The 19,460-nt window shown below is 34.2% G+C and overlaps 1 protein-coding gene across 3 annotated transcripts in view; it reads right to left on the bottom strand.

Annotated features, from left to right (window-relative positions):
* LOC136038165 (tudor and KH domain-containing protein homolog) overlaps positions 1-19,460 on the bottom strand; it is a 67,485-nt gene that overhangs the window by 13,998 nt on the left and 34,027 nt on the right. For 2 of the 3 annotated variants that reach the window (XM_065721231.1, XM_065721248.1), the window contains exons 5-6: positions 16,722-16,915; positions 12,796-12,996 (exon numbers count right to left, since the gene is read on the bottom strand). In XM_065721231.1, coding sequence (XP_065577303.1) covers positions 12,796-12,996; positions 16,722-16,915 — 395 coding nt within the window. The remainder of the gene's footprint in view (positions 1-12,795; positions 12,997-16,721; positions 16,916-19,460) is intronic. The other variant, XM_065721239.1, reaches the window with a different exon arrangement.

The following is a 19,460-nucleotide window of genomic DNA, read 5'->3' as shown; positions in this document are numbered from 1 at the left end:
TTGACTACTGTCTAAGTTTCAGTTGCTAGGTTATTTTTCCAGGGACAGATATCAAGCCTGTTGCCTATTCTTGCAGCAGCTGAAAACCCCAGGGACATATTACCAATTAGACCCACAGGATAATTGTATAAGAACGTAAACAGGACATATTGACAAAAAACTCAACATTCTTTAGCTTAACGTACAAATCCTTTCCCCGTATAAGGCACTGAGCTGCACACCATGCAACCTAAAATTATAGCTCCCAGAAGTGAGAATTAATGGTTATCAGAATACCCCAAGACATTTCAAGTAAATATTTTCAATATCCCTAATAGGGACATGTTTTCTATGTGTTGTAGGTTTAAGTTTACTGTTCATCGCAATTTCTGTTCATTTAGCTTCATACTAATTACTGCTTGTAGCTGAGTGGAAAGGAATACATAAACGCAAAATATTTGCAAACAAGAAACGTTTGCAATAAACCGGTTCTTATTTATTCAAAATAATTCAGAAAATTTTCCACAAAATAAGTTTTTAAAAGAAAAGGAAAGAACTGCAATAAACCCAAAATTAGCAAAAATCAAATCAAATAATCTATCAAGCGTGAAACAAATCAGCATCGATAAATAAATGAAACCAAAACGAACAGGGATTACAATAAATAACCGAGTCAAACTCAAAACGATCAGAAATTAACATGAGTAGAGTTTAAAACCCCTATGCCTTCCCAAGGCCAGAACATGATTTGCACTTTACTGAAAAAATATAAATAAATGTGAATTGTCAGTTTAATATACTTATGCTGATATTTATTCCTTGAAACTTTATTAATATTTGATTTAATAAAGTTATGAAAGTGAAAATATTTGAATTTTTAGCCAAAACTTCAGGGTCATCATGAGACTGCATGCGGATGGCAGGTTGTCATCCAAAGAACAGAAATTTTCAGATTTTATTCTCTGAAAATTTCACCTTTATGACCTTAGGTATAGTTGTAATAGTAGTCACAGCAGTGGTATAACTGCTCAACTTAATACAATTAACCATTGCAACGATATTGTTGTTTTGCTCTTTTGATAACCTGTATATTCATATACTTCTTGAAACCTTCATCTTAATTCTCTCAACCTTACAGGTAATTGCAAAAAAAGTAGTAGTTGGAGCAATAGTAATAGCAGTAGTAGAACTAGTAAATATTGCAGTAGCATTGGTATTGGTAGTAGTATGCACATGTTGCCTTTAGGTCAATTGATCTTCCCGTTTAAGTATTCTCTGAAAGTTCCAACTTTATACACAAATGAATTCTTAAGATACGCTATTTTGACAATCTAAATGCACATATCATCTTTTGATAGTTTGAATTCGCCATCAATATTCTCTCAAATTTTACCTTCATAGACTTAGCCTTAATAGTAGGCTACTATTATCACAGTAATTTCGGTGGTTGTAAAAGTAACTGCAGTGTTACTGTTGTATTAGTAGTAGTAGTAGTAGTAGTTGCATCAGTATTGATAGCAGTAGTAGCATGTGAATATTCCCTTTTGATCAGTTTAATATTGCTGTCCTGATGCCCCGGAAGTTTCACCTTGAAACGTTAAGCCGTTCCAAAAATATTGTTGAAATCCACTTTTGACATCCTTTTGATGCCCTTTTCACATTAATATTCTAAGCCTTACAAGTTGTTGCAACTGAAGTGGTAGTTGGAGTAATTTAGTTGTAGTAATAGCATAAGGAAAATTAGCAGTGGTATTAGTGTTAGTAGTGACATGTATATATTACCTTTTTCTCAATTGATCTTCCCCTTTAAGTATTCTCCGAAAGTTTCAACTCAGTACCCAAATCAATTCTTGAGATACGCCCTTTTGACAATCTGCATACATATAGTGTATTTTGATTTAGATCAAATTTCTCCTCAATATTCCATAAAATTTTCACCTTCATACGTATAGCCTGAATTGCACTAGTGTCATAGTCGTAGAAACAGTAGCGGCAGTAATAGTATATAATTATTAATAGTAGTAGCAGCAGTATTAATAGCAATAGTATCAGGTACATTTTGCCTTTTGGTCAACTGAACATCCCACTTAATGATGCCCCTGAAGTTTCCTCTTAATATGATAAGCCCTTCCAAAAATATTGCTGATACGCCCGTATTAGCAATAGAATAGAATATATTTATTCATTACAATAGCCGGAGCTAGCATCAGCATATCATGACAAAAATAATTTGTACCTTCAAAAACACTCACAGGAAAATTTAATGATTATATGGATCAAACACATATTAATCAAACATTAAACATTGGTCATCTCAATATCATTAAAATGACGGGTAAAATATGGGACAAATGATTTTCGATATCTCTCGGTACAATTGGCTGAGCAAGTCAGTAACTGTGGACAATTATTTTTTATTTGTTGGAGCCTAATAACTAGTCCTTCAGTTGGGGGGCTCTCAAGGTTGGGTAGTAGACGACAATGAGTTGGGGAATTAAAACAATTTAGTCCAAATCTATATGTTAAGCCATGTCTACGACTATCAAGTGAGTCCAAATTGAGTTGTTTCCTCGTAAGTTGAGTAGCTTTGTCCAAGTATAATTTTTACAGCTTTTTTTGTATCGTCTCAAGTCTTTCTGTTTGATCTTTTGTCGATCCCGGATGCCAAGCAGGCATGCATACTCAAGAGAAGGTCTAACATAACTGCAGCATACAGACTTTAAAACCTCAGTTGGTGTACCAAATCTTTTTAGGTAGGAAAATGAATGTAAAAGCGAGGCGCCTTTTTTATTCAGATAGTCAACGTGTGAATTCCATCTTAAATCATCGTCGAAAAGAATCCCAAGTATTTTAACAGTTTTCTTTGTTGGCAGTATGAAATTATGAGAAGAGTGGTTGTTGCCCTTTAGGAAGGAAAACGTCATATAATCATATGATTATCTATCTATATATATAAAAATAAGTAGTTTGTTTGTGTGTCTGTCTGTCTGTCCGCATATGACGTCTGAATTATTTCATCATATACCAATTCAAAAACGAATGTATTCAAGCCGAAGTAGCTGAGTTGGTAAAGCGTTATGTTGCTGGTTCTAGGTCCGAGAGGTTCCAGGTTCGAACCTTGGCTTTAGCATTAATACAAAAGAAGAAAAAAAACTAAAAAAGGTAAAAACTACAAAAAAAAAACTAAAAAGAAAATACTAAAAAAACTAAATAAGCTAAAAAATTAAAAAAGCTAAAAAAAACTAAAAAAAAACTAAAAAAGGTAAAAAACTAAAAACTAAAAAAGAAAAAAACTAAAAAAAAACTAAAAAAAAGTAAAACTACAAAAAAAACTAAAAGGAAAAAAAAACTAAAAACTAATAAAACAACTAAAAAAACTAAAAAAAACTAAATACTAAAAAAGAAAAAAAACTAACAAAAGGAAAAAAAAAATTAAAAATAAAGGAGAAAAAGAAAACTAAAAAAATAAAAATAAAAAGAAACTAAAAAAGGTAAATGTATTCAAGCCAAAGTAGCTGAGTTCGTAAAGCGTTATGTGTGTTCTTTGGACTATTTTAGAAAAAATTGCAATCTCACAATTTCAATCAAACACATTTGGCGAAAAGATGGGTAGTTTGGAGGGGGGCTAGTTGACCTCCATCATTACTGACTCTTAAAATGGAACTAAAACTTCGAATTTCAGCTAAATGAGCCACATGTAAAATTTATACAACCATTCCTTCCATAAGAGCCTTAAATGCCCCAGGGGCATAACTTACAACCCTCGCCCTCAGGTTCTCGTGGTTTGTATCAGCCTCAAAAGCCTTGTTATATGATCTTTGGACTATTTTGAACAAAAAGGCATGTCTGAAAATATCTGTCGGATGCAACTCGGCGAAACACGACGTGTTTGTGTGTGTATGGGGGGACATCTGCATGATGCCCCCCAAAGGACACCAAATGAGCCCTTTCTAAAGTTTACTCAACCATCTCTGATGAAAGGGACTGTTCCCTCCTCGACATCCCGCTCTTTACGCTAAAGTTCGACTCTTTCTCTCAATTCTACTTTATAAAACAGCAAATAACTTTAGCGTCAAGAGCGGGACGTTGAGGAGGGAACAGCCCCTTTCATACACAGAGTAATTTCTGGTCGTTTTAAGTTTTAATGTCGCTCCTTACTTTCAGTTAAAAAACTTGTTTTTTTTTTCTATTCACAAAGGCTGTAGAATAAATAATTGAAATTACTAAGAATACTTTAGCGTAAAGAGCGAGGTATTTAGGAAGAGGTGAACCCCTCATATGCGTAATAATCTCTGTTCGTTTTAAGTTTTAATGCTGGTCCTTACTTTCAACGGAAAAAAACTTTTTCATATTTATTTTTTCACTGTTTTTTTCTAAATAGTGCTATAAAATCCTGCGCCCCCTTCAAGTAATTTCTCTTTTCCCATGACATATTCCTCCAAGGGAAGATCCTCCTACGTAGCCCGCTCTTCTCAACCCCTCCCCCAACCAAAAAATTCCCCTGAAAAGGTCTGTACACTTCCAAATAACCATTACTGTATATAAACGGTCAAAAGTTTGAAACTTGCGGTCCCTCCCCCGGGGACTGTGAGGGAGTAAGTCAGCCCCAAAGACATAGTTATTATGTTACTTCAACTATGGTGAACAAAATGGCTATCTCAAAATTTTGATCCGTTGACTTTGGGAGAAAAATGACCATGGGAGTGGGCATAGGTGCCCTCCAATTTTTTAGTCACTTAAAAAGGGCACTAGAACTTTTAATTTTCGTTAGAATGAGCTCTCCCGCGACATTCTAGGACCACTTGGTCGATACAATCACACCGGAAAAAAAAATCACGCACCCGTGATTAGTCTTCTGGCAAAAAATACTAAATTCCACATTTTTTTTAGATAGGAGCTTGAAACTTCTACAGTCAGGTTCTCTGATACGCTGAACGCGATGGTGTCATTTTCGTTAAGATCCTATAGCTTTTAGGGGGTGTTTCCCCCTATTTCCCAAAACAAGGCAAATTTTCTCAGGCTCGTAACTTTTGATGAGTAAGACTAAATTTAATAAAAATTATATATTTAAAATCAGCATAGAAATCTGATTCTTTTGATGTATCAAAATTCCGTTTTTTAGAGTTTCGTTTACTATTGAGCCGGGTCGCTCCTTACTACATATACCACGAACTGTTTGAAAAGAACGATTGAACAAAATGAGTTAACAGGAAACTTTATAATGTTACAATGGGTGACCCATTACTTGGGAGTTTCCTAGAAGGCAGAAGAACTGATTTGATTACTTTTTATTAGTCTTGGATATAAATGACTCATCAGATTATTCAGAACACATATATCAATAAAACAATTTAGAAATAATTTTAACCAGTGATTTATCTATATATACATATAAAAATAAGTTGTTTGTTTGTGTGTCTGTCTGTCTGTCGACTGACGTCATTATAAGGATTGAGCTGTATGTCGTCATGAAGTTAGTTGTCGTCATGTTTGTTATGACGATGCTTAGTATATGACGTCATTATAAGTATTTAAGAAAATCGTTCAAAGACAAATTTTTAATTGTAAGAAGATCGTTGAAAGAGAAATTTTTAATTGTAAAATGACTGAAGAACCTACAATGGCAACAGCCGAGGAAGCTGCTCAAAGAGTCTATGCCAAAAGACTTGCGGCTGATAGAGAAAGTAAAAAAAGAAAGGGGGCCGAGGAATCACAAGAACAGCATGAAAACAGGCTTGCGGCTAATAGGGAAAGTAAGAAAAGAAAGCGTGCCGAGGAATCACAAGAATAGCATGAAAACAGGCTTGCGGCTAAAGAACGCAAAACCACGCAGTTAGATGAAAATCCACCAGGACAGCGAGAGTCAAAACATATCAAAACTGAAAATGATAGCGACGATGATTGGGTTTGGGATTTTGACTTGGATAAGGTGATCAATGTCTACCAGATTTTAGTTAAAAAAACAAAGGTTCGGCGATATGTATTTCATAGTGACGCTGAAAAATAAAGAAGAAAAAGAAAACTGAAAAAAGAAAAAAGGTAAAAAACTAAAAAAAAACTAAAAAGAAAAAATACTCAAAGAGAAATTACAGACGGGGACACAAATGACGACCGGGACAGAGGGAATATAAATGACGACCGGGGCATTCAAAGAGAAATTACAGACTAGGATACCAGGACACAAATGACGACCGGGACACAGGGAATATAAATGACGACCAGGACACAGGGACACAACTACAACGGGGACGCCGGGGGCACAGGAGGATATATAAATGACGACGAGGACACAGGGAATGTTCGATTAGCAATCACCATCAGCAAAGCTCAAGGGCAATCGTTAGAAAAATGCAGTATAGATCTAAATACGGGTTGTTTTCCCATGGACAATTATTATATTGCATGTTCAAGAGTTGGTAAACCTGACACTCTATTTATACGGACAGACAATGTGACAGCAAAGAGTGTTGCATATTCGCAAGTTTTACGTAGTTAAAAATATATATATATATATATCGATCTAAATTCACAGGTGGGACACAGGGACACAACTACAATGGCGCGTAACTAATATGGCGCGTAACGACTTACGCGCGCGGGGGAGCTTGGGGGGGGCGTGAAGCGCCCTCACCAACTAGATGTTAGGGTGGCGCGAAGCGCCACCCCAACAGCTAGTTATTAAATAATTGATTTAAATATGATGGAATTAACACAAAAATAGCATATGAAAACATAAAACAAATTCCAAATAGATCATATGAATATTAAAAAATCCAAAAGATTAAACGAAAAAAGGACTAAGAAACCAAATTAGTTCATAACATGGTGCCCAAAACAAAAGGGCTTTCGCTTGGTCCAAAAGTGAGTGGGATTTAGGTATTGAATTGTATGAACGATTTTATATTAACGATTTTAAACGCTATTATTGAAGCATAGAGTGTGAATCGTTTAAAAGAAATGTAACAAGATTTACTTTTCTGTTCAAAAATATGTACCAGACACAAAAAAAAGGGATACTGCCCTAAACGCTATATTAATTTGAAATAACCAAAAGAAAAATCTCAGAAAATTGCAGTTTAAAATACGAATAGGCTTAGAATGGTTTAAGGGGAACAAAAACAAAAAATTTTCTTTTTCTGAAGATTGGGTCCTCTACAAAGTCAAGTCAAATAACAGCAAAAAATTCCCCCAAGAAGCTCATATATTTATTATGAACTAGCTGTTGGGGTGGCGCTTCGCGCCACCTTCGTTATAGATATATTTCTCTTTTCGTTATAGATATATATATGTTTTTAACTATGTAAAACTTGCGAATATACAATATTCTTCGATGTCCTATTGTCTGTGCATATAAATAGATTGTCAGGTTTACCGACTCTTGAACATGCAACATAAAATTGTCCATGGGAAAAACAATCCATATTCAGTTCTATACCTCATTATTCTAATGATTGCCCTTGAGCTTTGTTGATGGTGATTGCTAATCGAACATTCCCTGTGTCTCCGTCGTCATTTATATATCCCCCTGTGCCCCCGGCATCCCCGTTGTAGTTGTGTCCCGGTCGTCATTTATATTCCCAGTATCCCGGTCGTCATTTGTGTCCCAGTGTCCCAGTCTATAATTTCTCTTTGAGCGTCCCGGTCGTCATTTATATTCCCTGTGTCCCTGTCTATAATTTCTCTTTGAGTGTTCCGTTCGTCATTTATATTCCATGTGTCCCGGCTTTTAGCTTTCTTTTTCTCCTTTATTTTTCAGTTTTTTCCCCTTTTTTACTTTTTTTTCTTTTTCAGTTTTTAGTTTTTTTAGTTTTTTTATTAGTTTTTAGTTTTCTTTTCTTTTTAGATTATTTTGTAGTTTTTACAAAATAAACTTAATAAAATTTAGTTTTTTTTACTTTTTTTTCTTTTTTAGTTTTTAGTTTTTTGCCTTTTTTTAGTTTTTTAGCTTTCCGGTGTCCCGGTCGTCATTTTTGTCCCGGTCGTCATTTGTGTTCCGGTGTCCCGGTCTGTAATTTCTCTTTCAATGTCTCGGTCGTCATTTATATTCCCTGTGTCCCGGTCGTCATTTGTGTCCCGGTGCTTTGTTGATGGTGATTGCTAATCGAACATTCCTTGTGTCCCGGTCGCTTTCTCTCTGAGTGTCCCGGTCGTCATTTATATTCCCTATATCCCGGTGTCCCGGTCGTCATTTGTGTCCCGATGTCCCGGTCTGTAATTTCGTCAGTCGACAAACATGACGTCAGTCGACACACAAATATGACGTCAGTCGACACACAGACAACTTATTTTTATATATATATATAGACTAGCTGTTGGGGGGGGCGCTTCGCGCCAACCCCCAGCCCCCCCGCACGCTTAAGTCGTTACGCGCCATATTAGTTACGCGCCATTGTAGTTGTGTCCCTGTGTCCCACCTGTGAATAGAGAAAAGATATATATATATATATATATATATATATATATATATATATATATATATATATATATATATATATATATATATATATATATATATATATATATATAAAATATATATGGAAAAACAATCCATATTCAGATCTATACCTGATTATTCTAATGATTGCCCTTGAGCTTTGTTGATGGTGATTGCCAATCGAACATTCCCTGTGTCCCCGTCGTCATTTATATATCCCCCTGTGCCCTCGACATCCTCCTTGTAGTTGTGTCCCTGTGTCCCGGTCGACATTTATATTCCCAGTATCCCGGTCGTCATTTGTGTCCCAGTGTCCCAGTCTGTGATTTCTCTTTGAGTGTCCCGGTCATCATTTATATTCCCTGTGTCCCGGTCTATAGTTTTCTTTTTCTCCTTTATTTTTCAGTTTTTTTCCTTTTTTTACTTTTTTTTTCTTTTTCAGTTTTTAGTTTTTTTATTTTTTTATTAATTTTTAGTTTTTTATTCTTTTTAGTTTTTTTGTAGTTTTTACCTTTTTTTAGTTTTTTTTTTAGTTTTTAGTTTTTTACCTTTTTTGATTTTTTTAGTTTTTTAGCTTTTTTAGTTTTTTTAGTATTCTCTTTTTAGTTTTTTTTGTAGTTATTACCTTTTTTAGTTTTTTTTTCTTCTTTTTTATTAATGCACCAAACGACGTCATTTGGAAACATGAGTTATATTTTCTGATTTTTGATAAAAAACGCTTAGATTCTGTCGTAGTTCCAGTAAGCAAAGTCTTCAATGGCTCTGGGGGTGCAGCCAGTTGAGGAAGTTTAACTTTTCCTGAGGCGCAACACATTCCCATTGTTTCACCATGAAATTTCAAGGCCTTGCAGTAGGGACAAATTTTAGACATAGTCCCGATTTGAACACATCTACTATAATCATCGACTGGGCTGTACCTGAACGTCATGCGATAATTTTCACGTTGCTCTTGTGATTCCTCGGCACGCCTTCTTTTTTCACTTTCTCTTTTAACAGCAAGTCTGGTTTCGCGTTGCTCTGGTAGTTCCTCGACATCGATTCCTCGGCACGCTTTCTGTTCTTACTTTCTCTATCACCCGCAAGCCTGTTTTCTTGCTGATCTTGTGATTCCTCGGCACGCTTTCTTTTCTTACTTTCTCTATCAGCAGCAAGTTTTTTGGCATAGACTCTTTGAGCAGCTTCCTCGGCTGTTGCCATTGTAGGTTCTTCAGTCATTTTACAATTAAACATTTTTCCGTGAACGAATGTCTTAAATACCTTTAATGACGTCATCGTCATAACAAACATGACGACAACTAACTTCATGACGACATGACATGATGACATTACGTCACTCGACACACAGACACACAGACAACGTATTTTTATAAATATAGATTAATACACTTGTCGATGATGTGGTATCAAATTCCTGCAGAAAATAAATAGCTCTTCAATTATTAGTTTTTTTTTGCAAATACATAATGTACGCACTATCGGAAAAGGGTAAATCAACGAAATATATAACTGCCAGTCAGTTTTCAATTAGAATAGTTCATTTTGTGTAAATTATAGGTAACTTTAAAGAAAAATGCACCACTGTGGGGTGTTAAGGTCCTAACTGTGGGGTATTAAAGAAAAATGCACCATTGTGGGGTGTTAAGCTAGGCTGTTACTGGTACCTATTCCAAAGTACGAATAGAGACTGTTTATTAAATCCCCTTAAATTATTTTTCTTCTATAGTTATCTGAATACAGACTAACAATTAGGAAATCTGAGAATTAAAACCCACTGTATAAAAGTTCGGGCCCTCCTCTGACCCTATACCATAATAGCTGATACGCAATTATACACCAAACATAATTTTATGAAGCCTAAAATGAACCAATTTATTTAAATAAATTGGTGTCAAACAATTGTTTATATTAGCCATTTATCTTGTATTGATTATGAGCATTTATAGGAACAAAAATACCAGCGCGTGACACTATTTACTCTGTGGCACTATTTCCGTGGCACTATTCCTCTGACATTTGCAAGCTCAATATATGGTTTATTGATAGTCCTAGTCGATTGGCGATCTCGGAATTTCCACTCAACATTATTTTGAAAAAAACAGTTTTTTTTCAACTCAACTCAACTTATCTTTATTCATCTCAAAAAATACACAAACAATATTATGCCCCAACAGAGAGCAGAGCTCGTAAGGCTGGGACAGTGCAAAAACATAACAAAAAACATCAACATCTCCTCGTAATAATGATTTCAAAGTATAATACGGTAGAAGACACAAAATAGAAAAAAAAACTCATAAAAGATAAGTAAATATATAAATATCGGGCAGGAGGGGCGTGGGAGGCCGTCCCAGACACAGGGACCCAAAAAAAAACACACAAATAAGAAGATCAAATAATTTAAATTTAAAATTTAAATTTAAAATTTAAATTTCCATCATGAATGGTGAATAATCAAAATTTTAGCAAACAATCTTTAATATTTGCTTTTTTAAATTTAGCTGAGAATTTTGCTGAGATTTTTGGGATGGATCAAACAGAATTTTATCATTCAGCTTATGATTGTTAGCAATGAAGGGTATTTGGTATCTAATCGAAAACTTTGACCTTTCAGAGCTTACAAAAGGAATTTGATACATTCTAGACCTCCGACAATCCGAACGAGGAAGTAAGATTAACAGAGATTTATTATAGAAATAATTTTTAGAATTTTGGATTTGAAAATGCCATATGGAAGTATTTAATATTCGTATATCATTTAAATCTAACAAATTTAAGAAGAGGAATAATGTTTTAGTTTCCGAAACATTTTCAAGTTTTGAAGGTCGATGTAAGAAATTTCCAAGTATTCTTATTGCCCTATTTTGAAGTACCTGTAAGGGTTTTATATGCTTCCAAAATGTATTAAGATATACAACTGAGCAATAATTCAAATAAGAAGTAATTAGAGAGTGGTAAATTATTTTTAAAATGGTAAAAGGAAAAATATTCTTCACACGGTACATCAACCCAATATTTTGAGCAAGTTTTAATCTTAAATACTCAATATGATTATGGAATGACAAAAGGGGATCTAGAAAAACTCCTAAATAACGATAAGATTGGACCCTACAAATTTTTTGATCACCAACCTGTAGCTCCTCACAAGAAATCTCTCGAGTGGAACGTTTTGAACGACCAAAAACCATAAAATTAGTTTTCTTAAAATTCGGTACTAGTTTATTAGAAACAAACCATCAATTAACTGAGATAACACTTATAGTCAGATTTTCAATCAATGTCAATGAATGGCAGTTCCACACAGCCATTTTGTGCTATAGAGTAACATAGAACTCCACTTCGCTATGGTGTAATCTCTTTTGTTGCTTCAAAAGGAGATTACAATTTCTGTCAAAACAGCCCCTATTTCAATATTCTACTACTAATAGTTAGATACGATGACCTTTGAAAAAAACCTAAACGTCACAATCACTCTCAAAATCAAATGTGAAATTTTGTAATTTTGAAAATAAGAGCTTGAAAGTTCCCCTGTAAGATTTTCTCATGAGGTGAACATTATATACTTGGAGTCATCAAGAAAAATTTCTTTTTTTTGGTGGATATACTGTTATCCGTATTCTTCTTCTTTTAATTTGAGACCATTGGCATAGACCGCTCTTTTTTTAAGTTCTTCACACGGAGTGTATGAAGTCGAAATTTTTGATTATTTTGCAGTTTACTCAGCAACAAGGCCTTACTGGTCTTAAGCAATTAAGCTTTGACCCCCCCCCTCCGAAAAAAATGAAAAGACATGGAAAGCTAATTTTATTTCTTTAATGGCTAAATACAACCAGGAGAAGACTTGCCCGAAGTTAAGCCTCCTGACGCCTCCCTCCCCTATTAAAACTACATGCTGCTTACAGCCTTGCTCTGGTTTAGTTCTGCCACTTTTTCTTTTACCAAGTTCTAGTCTATTCAAGTTCAAGTTTTACTCTACATTTTGGGGGGCAATGGCAATAACGGCCTTGCTTCATACATATCCCAATATCCACACACCTCATGCCTGCGAAACTAATGGAACGAGTGGTTTTTTCTTAAAACCAGCATTTATTTAAAATCCAGGCAAATTTATTTTGTAAAACTTGACCTCATCTGTATAAAAAATACAAAATATACCTAATATGTCAATCAAACACGGTGTAACAGATATTATTTCGTCCTTTTGGATTCTGAGTGAAAAATTTCTGAAAGGTCGTCACACGCGCTTATACAAAATTTTACGGCCCGTGATTATTAGTGTTTTCTTGTGTCATATTTGTCTAGAGTGATTTTTCCTTTTTTGTTTCTTACTCCTTTTGTATTTTGTTTTAAACAGGTAATACTATTATTATCAAATTTGTTCTACTTACCACAGATATCCGATATTGGGATGCATTATTTTCCTCTCGGTAAAAAGACGTCATTTCAGTTACCAGATTATCAAGTACAGAAGTCAATGGCCCAGCTATTTGGATCCAAAATTTGTCTGGACTTGCCACAGCACTAACGAATACGTCAATATAGTCTTCAGTATTGTTTAAAATTTCAGTTATCATTTCTCTTCCCTGAACCTGAATGAAATTATTTGTATAAATAAGTATAAAGTGAGCTATACCCTCAAAAACTAGTTAAAACATAATGGCAATATATAAATACTAACATGATGAAAATAATAAAAGAATATTTCGGCTTCGCGTCCAAACGGGAAAAAGGGAAATGAAAAAAGAAAACAAACTAAGCTCAGATAAACAAAAGATATAAAGAAAAGGTGAAAAGAAAAATACAAACTCCATACAAAAGTAAAATAAAAGAAAAAAAAAATCAAATCTGAAAACTCTCCAGTAGTTATTAAAAAAGGGCAATTAACCAGGAGAAAATATATGAGATGAAAGTAAAAATAGGAGATATAGATTGGATTGATGAAAATCGGTCAAATGTTTTATTTTATAGCAAATTTAACCAAATATTTAATCAAGTATGACCCTTGGCATAAAGAAAAAGTAAGGGTTTTCCTCGTAAGCCATGGGTTACTCAAAGCCTATTGAAGGTTTTTTAAAATATAAAGAACGGTTAACTCTTGTTCTAAGAAAGGCAGAACCAAGATATCATCAAAATTTAGTTTCGTAAATGCGATTCACTTCGGAAAACCTGGAAAATAGTAAATGAAAAACAATAATGTTGAAACAACAAATATTCAATCCCGTATTACAATTGATGAAGGAGTTAACATAACGGACAACACAAGGATGGAGGTAGCATTTGCTGACCATTTTAGGAAAATTGGATATTATTTGGTGGACAACAAACACGGTGATTCAATTTTCGGGGATCTTGATTTTACAAAGTTTGCACGGATACAGAATCCATTTATCGACAAAGGAGATAATGACCTTGGATTGACAAGTATTGAAAAAGAAAAATTGATTGAATTATTCTGTGATACTAAATTAAAGCATAAATTTTAGACTGTATCTCTGGTTTTATTCTGGTTGAATCTTCACACAGAATATAACACTTTGTCAAACAAAGCTTTGAAAGTAGTGCTGCCATTCGCAACATCATATTTATGCAAAATGGGTTTTCTGACTTGGCTGCAATGAAATCCAAATATTAAGCCCACTAAGTTCTAGAAAAAGAGCTACGAGTAGCTATATCGTCACAAACACCAACGATTTGATAAACTTTGTGCTAATAGACAGGTACCTCCATCTCACTAAAAACAATAATAAAATATCATTTGCTACTATAAATTTTATAAGAGTAAAAATGTTTGTGTTTTATTTTATGAAAACGTCAGGGGGGGGGGGTCACGAAGTGATTAAATATTTTTAAGGGAGGCGAAGAAACATAAAGTTTGGAAACCACTTATCTAGACATTTATCTAAACTAGTATCTGGAATACAAAATACTAGCTAGACTAGTTCTCATGTATTTGTGTTGCGAGAGCATCACTTTGGTTTTGTCCCGTTTTTTTTTTGTTTTTTTTTTTTCTATGCCACCGATCTCAGCTTGTTCCTGGAAAGTGGTAAGGGTCTAACCTGTGCGGTTTTTACGGAAAGTGTGGACCTCAGGCCGGATTGATGAATATGACATTACATTTTGGAAAGCTCCGCAGAACTCTTGCCTGGGGCCAAAAAGGATGGTTTTGCTTGTCCACGAGCCAGAGCCTATGGTGTGCCAAGTGAAGTGGAGTTATGTAGCCTATATCAGAGAGGAGTATCTGAAGTTGTGCAGCCAAACTTTCGTTTCATCAAACCATGTTTCTGCTTTCGAGTGGAAAGCTCCGTTCTAGCAGGCAAGCAGGCAGGCACCACTTTCAAATTGAAGAAGGACTAAAATCTATAAGTGTTAAATATATGCGGCAGTTACCCGGCCCAACAGCCAATATATCTTCTTTGAGTGATACATAAAAAAATTTACAGAAGCAAAAAAGCGACATCTTCCCAGGGGTCCGAAAGTGCTGCCGTGATTTCGGCTCGGTTTATCATTTGTTTTTTCGGACTTGGGATTGAGGTAGAGAAATGTTATCAGATGTACCTCTTAAACTTTGAAAGTTCTGTCATTGCTAAAGAAATTGGAGCTTATCCTTTGCTCTTTTCTAAGTGGTGACGTTAAAAAGTTGGCCTACGGCAAAAATAATCAACTTTTTAAATAAGACAGATGGAATTTTTTTTTTCGACGGCAATCGATAGCTCTTAAATGAGCTGATCAAAGTATATGTCATCCATTTTTTTGGTACAAAAATTCCTTCATGAGATATACTAGTTTGAAAGTTTCAAGGGGTTGACAACTTCAGTAGTAGGGTACAAACTGAAACCAAAAATAGGCCAATACCAATTGTGAGACAAGTAGAGAATTATAAGCAACAGTTGACCCTTAGACCATAATCATCTTCGGCAATGAGGAGTTTGCAACTTTGGCTAGTTGGTGTATCTATTAATTATTTCCGGTGTATTTGATGGCAAGACCAATTTGGTTCCAGTGGTAAGAAATGCAGGGGACTTGTAAGTAATAATCGTCTGTTAGGCTACAATCATCTTCAGTGAAGAGGGGTTTGTAACTTTTGCTAGTTGGTGTAGCCTACCCATACTCACAGTAACCTAGAATTATGTGTATAATCCCAACCTCTTGTCTCTGTGCACTTGTATCATTTTATCATACGGTAACTCCTCTACAGTCCCCAATAAAATTATTTTCTTTAATCTTTATCTTTACGCTACCACGATAACAAACCCCTCAAGACACAAAAAAATTAAAATAAATAAAACTAAAAATATTAAGGATATTCTACACCAAACATTCTGCCTATATTTTGAAGTTCCAAGATTCCTTCTTCTTTTCATTATACTTAATTATAACACTTTCTTTTTGACTGCTCCAGTTCGCATGCGGAGAGAACCTTCCACGGGATAGATTTTCCGCGGGAGGGGGATTTCTGTGGGGTAATATGCGTAAAACCTTCAAAAAACAATGCTCTAGCAATAGAGTGAACCATGTTTTTTTCACTAGGTTCAAAAGATTTGGGTGTCCGAAGTCACAGCGCTTTTTTCCTTGTTAAAATATTTTTTTGTGCTACAAGTATACTACTACTACAACTAATATTCCACTGCAGCACAAAGCTGCCCAAAGCCAACACACTTGCACAGGATCCTCTTCTATCTCAATTTATTCAAAATTTTGAATAAATTATTCAAAGACAGCTGCACAAAGTAACAGCTACACAGCTACATAAAGTAATTTGCTTCTTCCTGTACCCAAGCTAACGCCTCTGTAATTGCTACACTCACTCTTATCTCATAAAGGAGCTTAATTAAATTTTGTTAAAATCATTCGGTATTTTTTTTGCTTCAAGAATCATACTCGGTACGAGTAACGAGTAGCAGTTATGTCAAATTCCCTAGGAGTAACTCATGATCTTAAATATCCTACCTGTAACTTTGTAAATAATATAGTACAAGGTAAGGTAAATCTGTGTTAATATAAATACTAAAAAATACACTTCCAGCAAACTAAGCTATCATCACCTGGGGCCTTATTATTTTTCAATGAATTTAGCACTGTCCATTAACTCCTCCTTGAAGAATAAACTCTCCTTGAGCCCCAGGTTGTCAAAGAAACTTTAAAAGACGATTCATCTGGCCTTGTGTGGGCGAATACAACTTCTATCGACAAAGTTTGATTAGAACCTTGGGCGTTTCTAAGATTTCTAAGGTGGAACAAAATGGAAAACAATAGCCACATTGTCTAAGCCCGACATTGCAGTCAGTGCACAAAAAAAGAATACAGTAAAACTTACCCAGGTAAAGGCATTACAATCTTCAGGACCCTTGCTTGGAAAATCTTTACTTGTATGGCCTTCACTTGAGAATTCTTCAATCCTATTGCGTTCAATTCCGCTTCTGTTATTCTCTATAACGTTTTCAATAATATTCTTGGCTTTCAGCATTTGTTCAGGAGTCCCTTTTATTATAAATTTTCGGAAACCACCTACTGACAAAACAGAAACACAGCAAACATTTTAAAATAGGATACATATAAAAGCAAACAAACTCGAAAAATAAAAAAACTGTTTAATTCGTTTTTTGGATAGTTTTTGTTAAATTATATTGTGTAGAACTGTAGTCTTGCATGCCCGCTTGCAAAGATGAAGGATTATCATTCTAAGGTATGATTAGAACATAGCTCTATATATGTTCTTCTACCTTATCTTATTTTTGTGTTGTTAGTAATTTCTTACAGAAATCCCTAGTTTATTTTAGCCGTAAAAGCTTAATAGTCACCAAATTAAATTTCCTACACATTTTGTTCCTTGTTTTTTTTTTTTTTTTTTTTTTTTTTTAATAAACTGAAACTGAACTAATTACTTTTTACCATGATAGTTCAAGCATTTGAACTGTCTGTTATTATCATTCTGCTGCATTGAACATTTTTCAAAGACCCAATAAACTGATGACGACATATGATGATGGCATCATAGCAGCATTTATATGAACATTTGAATATCAACATATAAATATACTAGCTGTTGGGGTGGCGCTTCGCGCCACCCCAACACCTAGTTGGTGGGGGCGCTTCGCGCCCCCCCCAAGCCCCCCCGCGCGCGTAAGTCGTTACGCGCCATAATAGTTACGCGCCATTGTAGTTGTGTCCCTATGTCCCACCTGTGAATATAGATAGATATATATATATATATATATATATATATATATATATATATATATATATATATATATATATATATATATATATATATATATATATATATATATATATATGGTTTTAACTACGTAAAACTTGCGAATATACAACATTCTTTGCTGTCCCATTGTCTTTGCATATAAATAGATTGTCAGGTTTACCGACTCTTGAACATGCAACATATAATGGTCCATGGGAAAACAATCTGTATTCAGATCTATACCTCATGATTCTAATGATTGCCCTTGAGCTTTGTTGATGGTGATTGCTAATCGACCATTCCCTGTCCCGGTGTCCCGGTCGTCATTTACATCCCCCTGTTTCCCCCGGTGTCCCCGTTGTAGTTGTGTCCCTGTGTCCCGGTCGTCATTTATATTCCCTGTGTCCCGGTCGTCATTTGTATCCCGGTGTCCCGGTCTGTATATACATTTGTTTTTTAGTTTTGTTTTTCTCCTTTATTTTTTTCCTTTTTTTTCTTTTTTAGCTTATTTAGATTTTTAGATTTTTTAGTTTTTTTATTAGTTTTTAGTTTTTTTTTCTTTTTAGTTTTTTTGTCCCGGTTGTCATTTATATCCCCCTGTTTCCCCCGGTGTCCCCGTTGTAGTTGTGTCCCTGTGTCCCGGTCGTCATTTATATTCCCTGTGTCCCGGTCGTCATTTGTATCCCGGTGTACCGGTCTGTATATACATTCGTTTTTTAGTTTTGTTTTTCTCCTTTATTTTTTTCCTTTTTTTTTCTTTTTTAGTTTATTTAGATTTTTAGATTTTTTAGTTTTTTTATTAGTTTTTAGTTTTTTTTTCTTTTTAGTTTTTTTGTAGTTTTTACCTTCTTTTTAGTTTTGTTAATTTTTTTTTTACTTATGTCCTGGTCGTCATTTATACTCCCTGTGTCCCGGTGCTTTGTTGATTGCTAATCGAACATTCCTTTTGTCCTGGTCGCTTTCTCTTTGAGTGTCGTCATTTATTTTAGCTTATTTTTCAGTTTTTTCCTTTTTTTTAGTTTTTTTTTATTTTTTATTGTTTTTAGTTTTTTACCTTTTTTTAGTTTTTTTAGTTTTTTTAGTTTTTTAGCTTTTTTACTTTTTTTATTAGTTTTTAGTTTTTTTTGTAGTTTTTGCCTTTTTTTAGTTTTTTCAGTTTTTTTTTTAGTTTTTTATTGGTTTTTACCTTTATTTTAGCTTATTTTTCAGTTTTTTCCTTTTTTTTTTAGTTTTTTTTAGTTTTTAGTTTTTTTAGTTTTTTACCTTTTTTTAGTTTTTTTAGTTTTTTTAGTTTTTTAGCTTTTTTATTTTTTTTATTAGTTTTTAGTTTTTTTTGTAGTTTTTGCCTTTTTTTAGTTTTTTTAGTTTTTTAGCTTTTTTATTAGTTTTTAGTTTTTTTTGTAGTTTTTGCCTTTTTTTAGTTTTTTTAGTTTTTTAGCTTTTTTATTTTTTTATTAGTTTTTAGTTTTTTTTGTAGTTTTTGCCTTTTTTTTAGTTTTTTCAGTTTTGACGTCACCTGATCCAGTTTTTTCAGGTGACGTCACCTGACACATCCACAGACAGACAACTTATTTTTATATATATAGAAGATATATGAATATCATATATGACTACATGATGGCGACATAGTAGTATTTTATTTACAGACGGCATTGCATTTTGGTTGCATAAGTATCGGAAAAATTCATTTCTGCAGAGTAATGGCTTGCCAGTGACATCTATGCTGTGATGCCTAAAGACACTGACATTTATTACTTGTTTAAATTTACCTGTAATAAGTTACGGTGGACAATTAAGAGGGTACAACCTTGAAACAATATTAGATATACTCAGCTGCCATGTGAGGTTATCCTTTTA

Source organism: Artemia franciscana, chromosome 2, assembly GCF_032884065.1.
Source record: "Artemia franciscana chromosome 2, ASM3288406v1, whole genome shotgun sequence".
Taxonomy (NCBI): domain Eukaryota; kingdom Metazoa; phylum Arthropoda; class Branchiopoda; order Anostraca; family Artemiidae; genus Artemia; species Artemia franciscana.
This window is presented reverse-complemented; position numbering and strand designations above follow the sequence as displayed.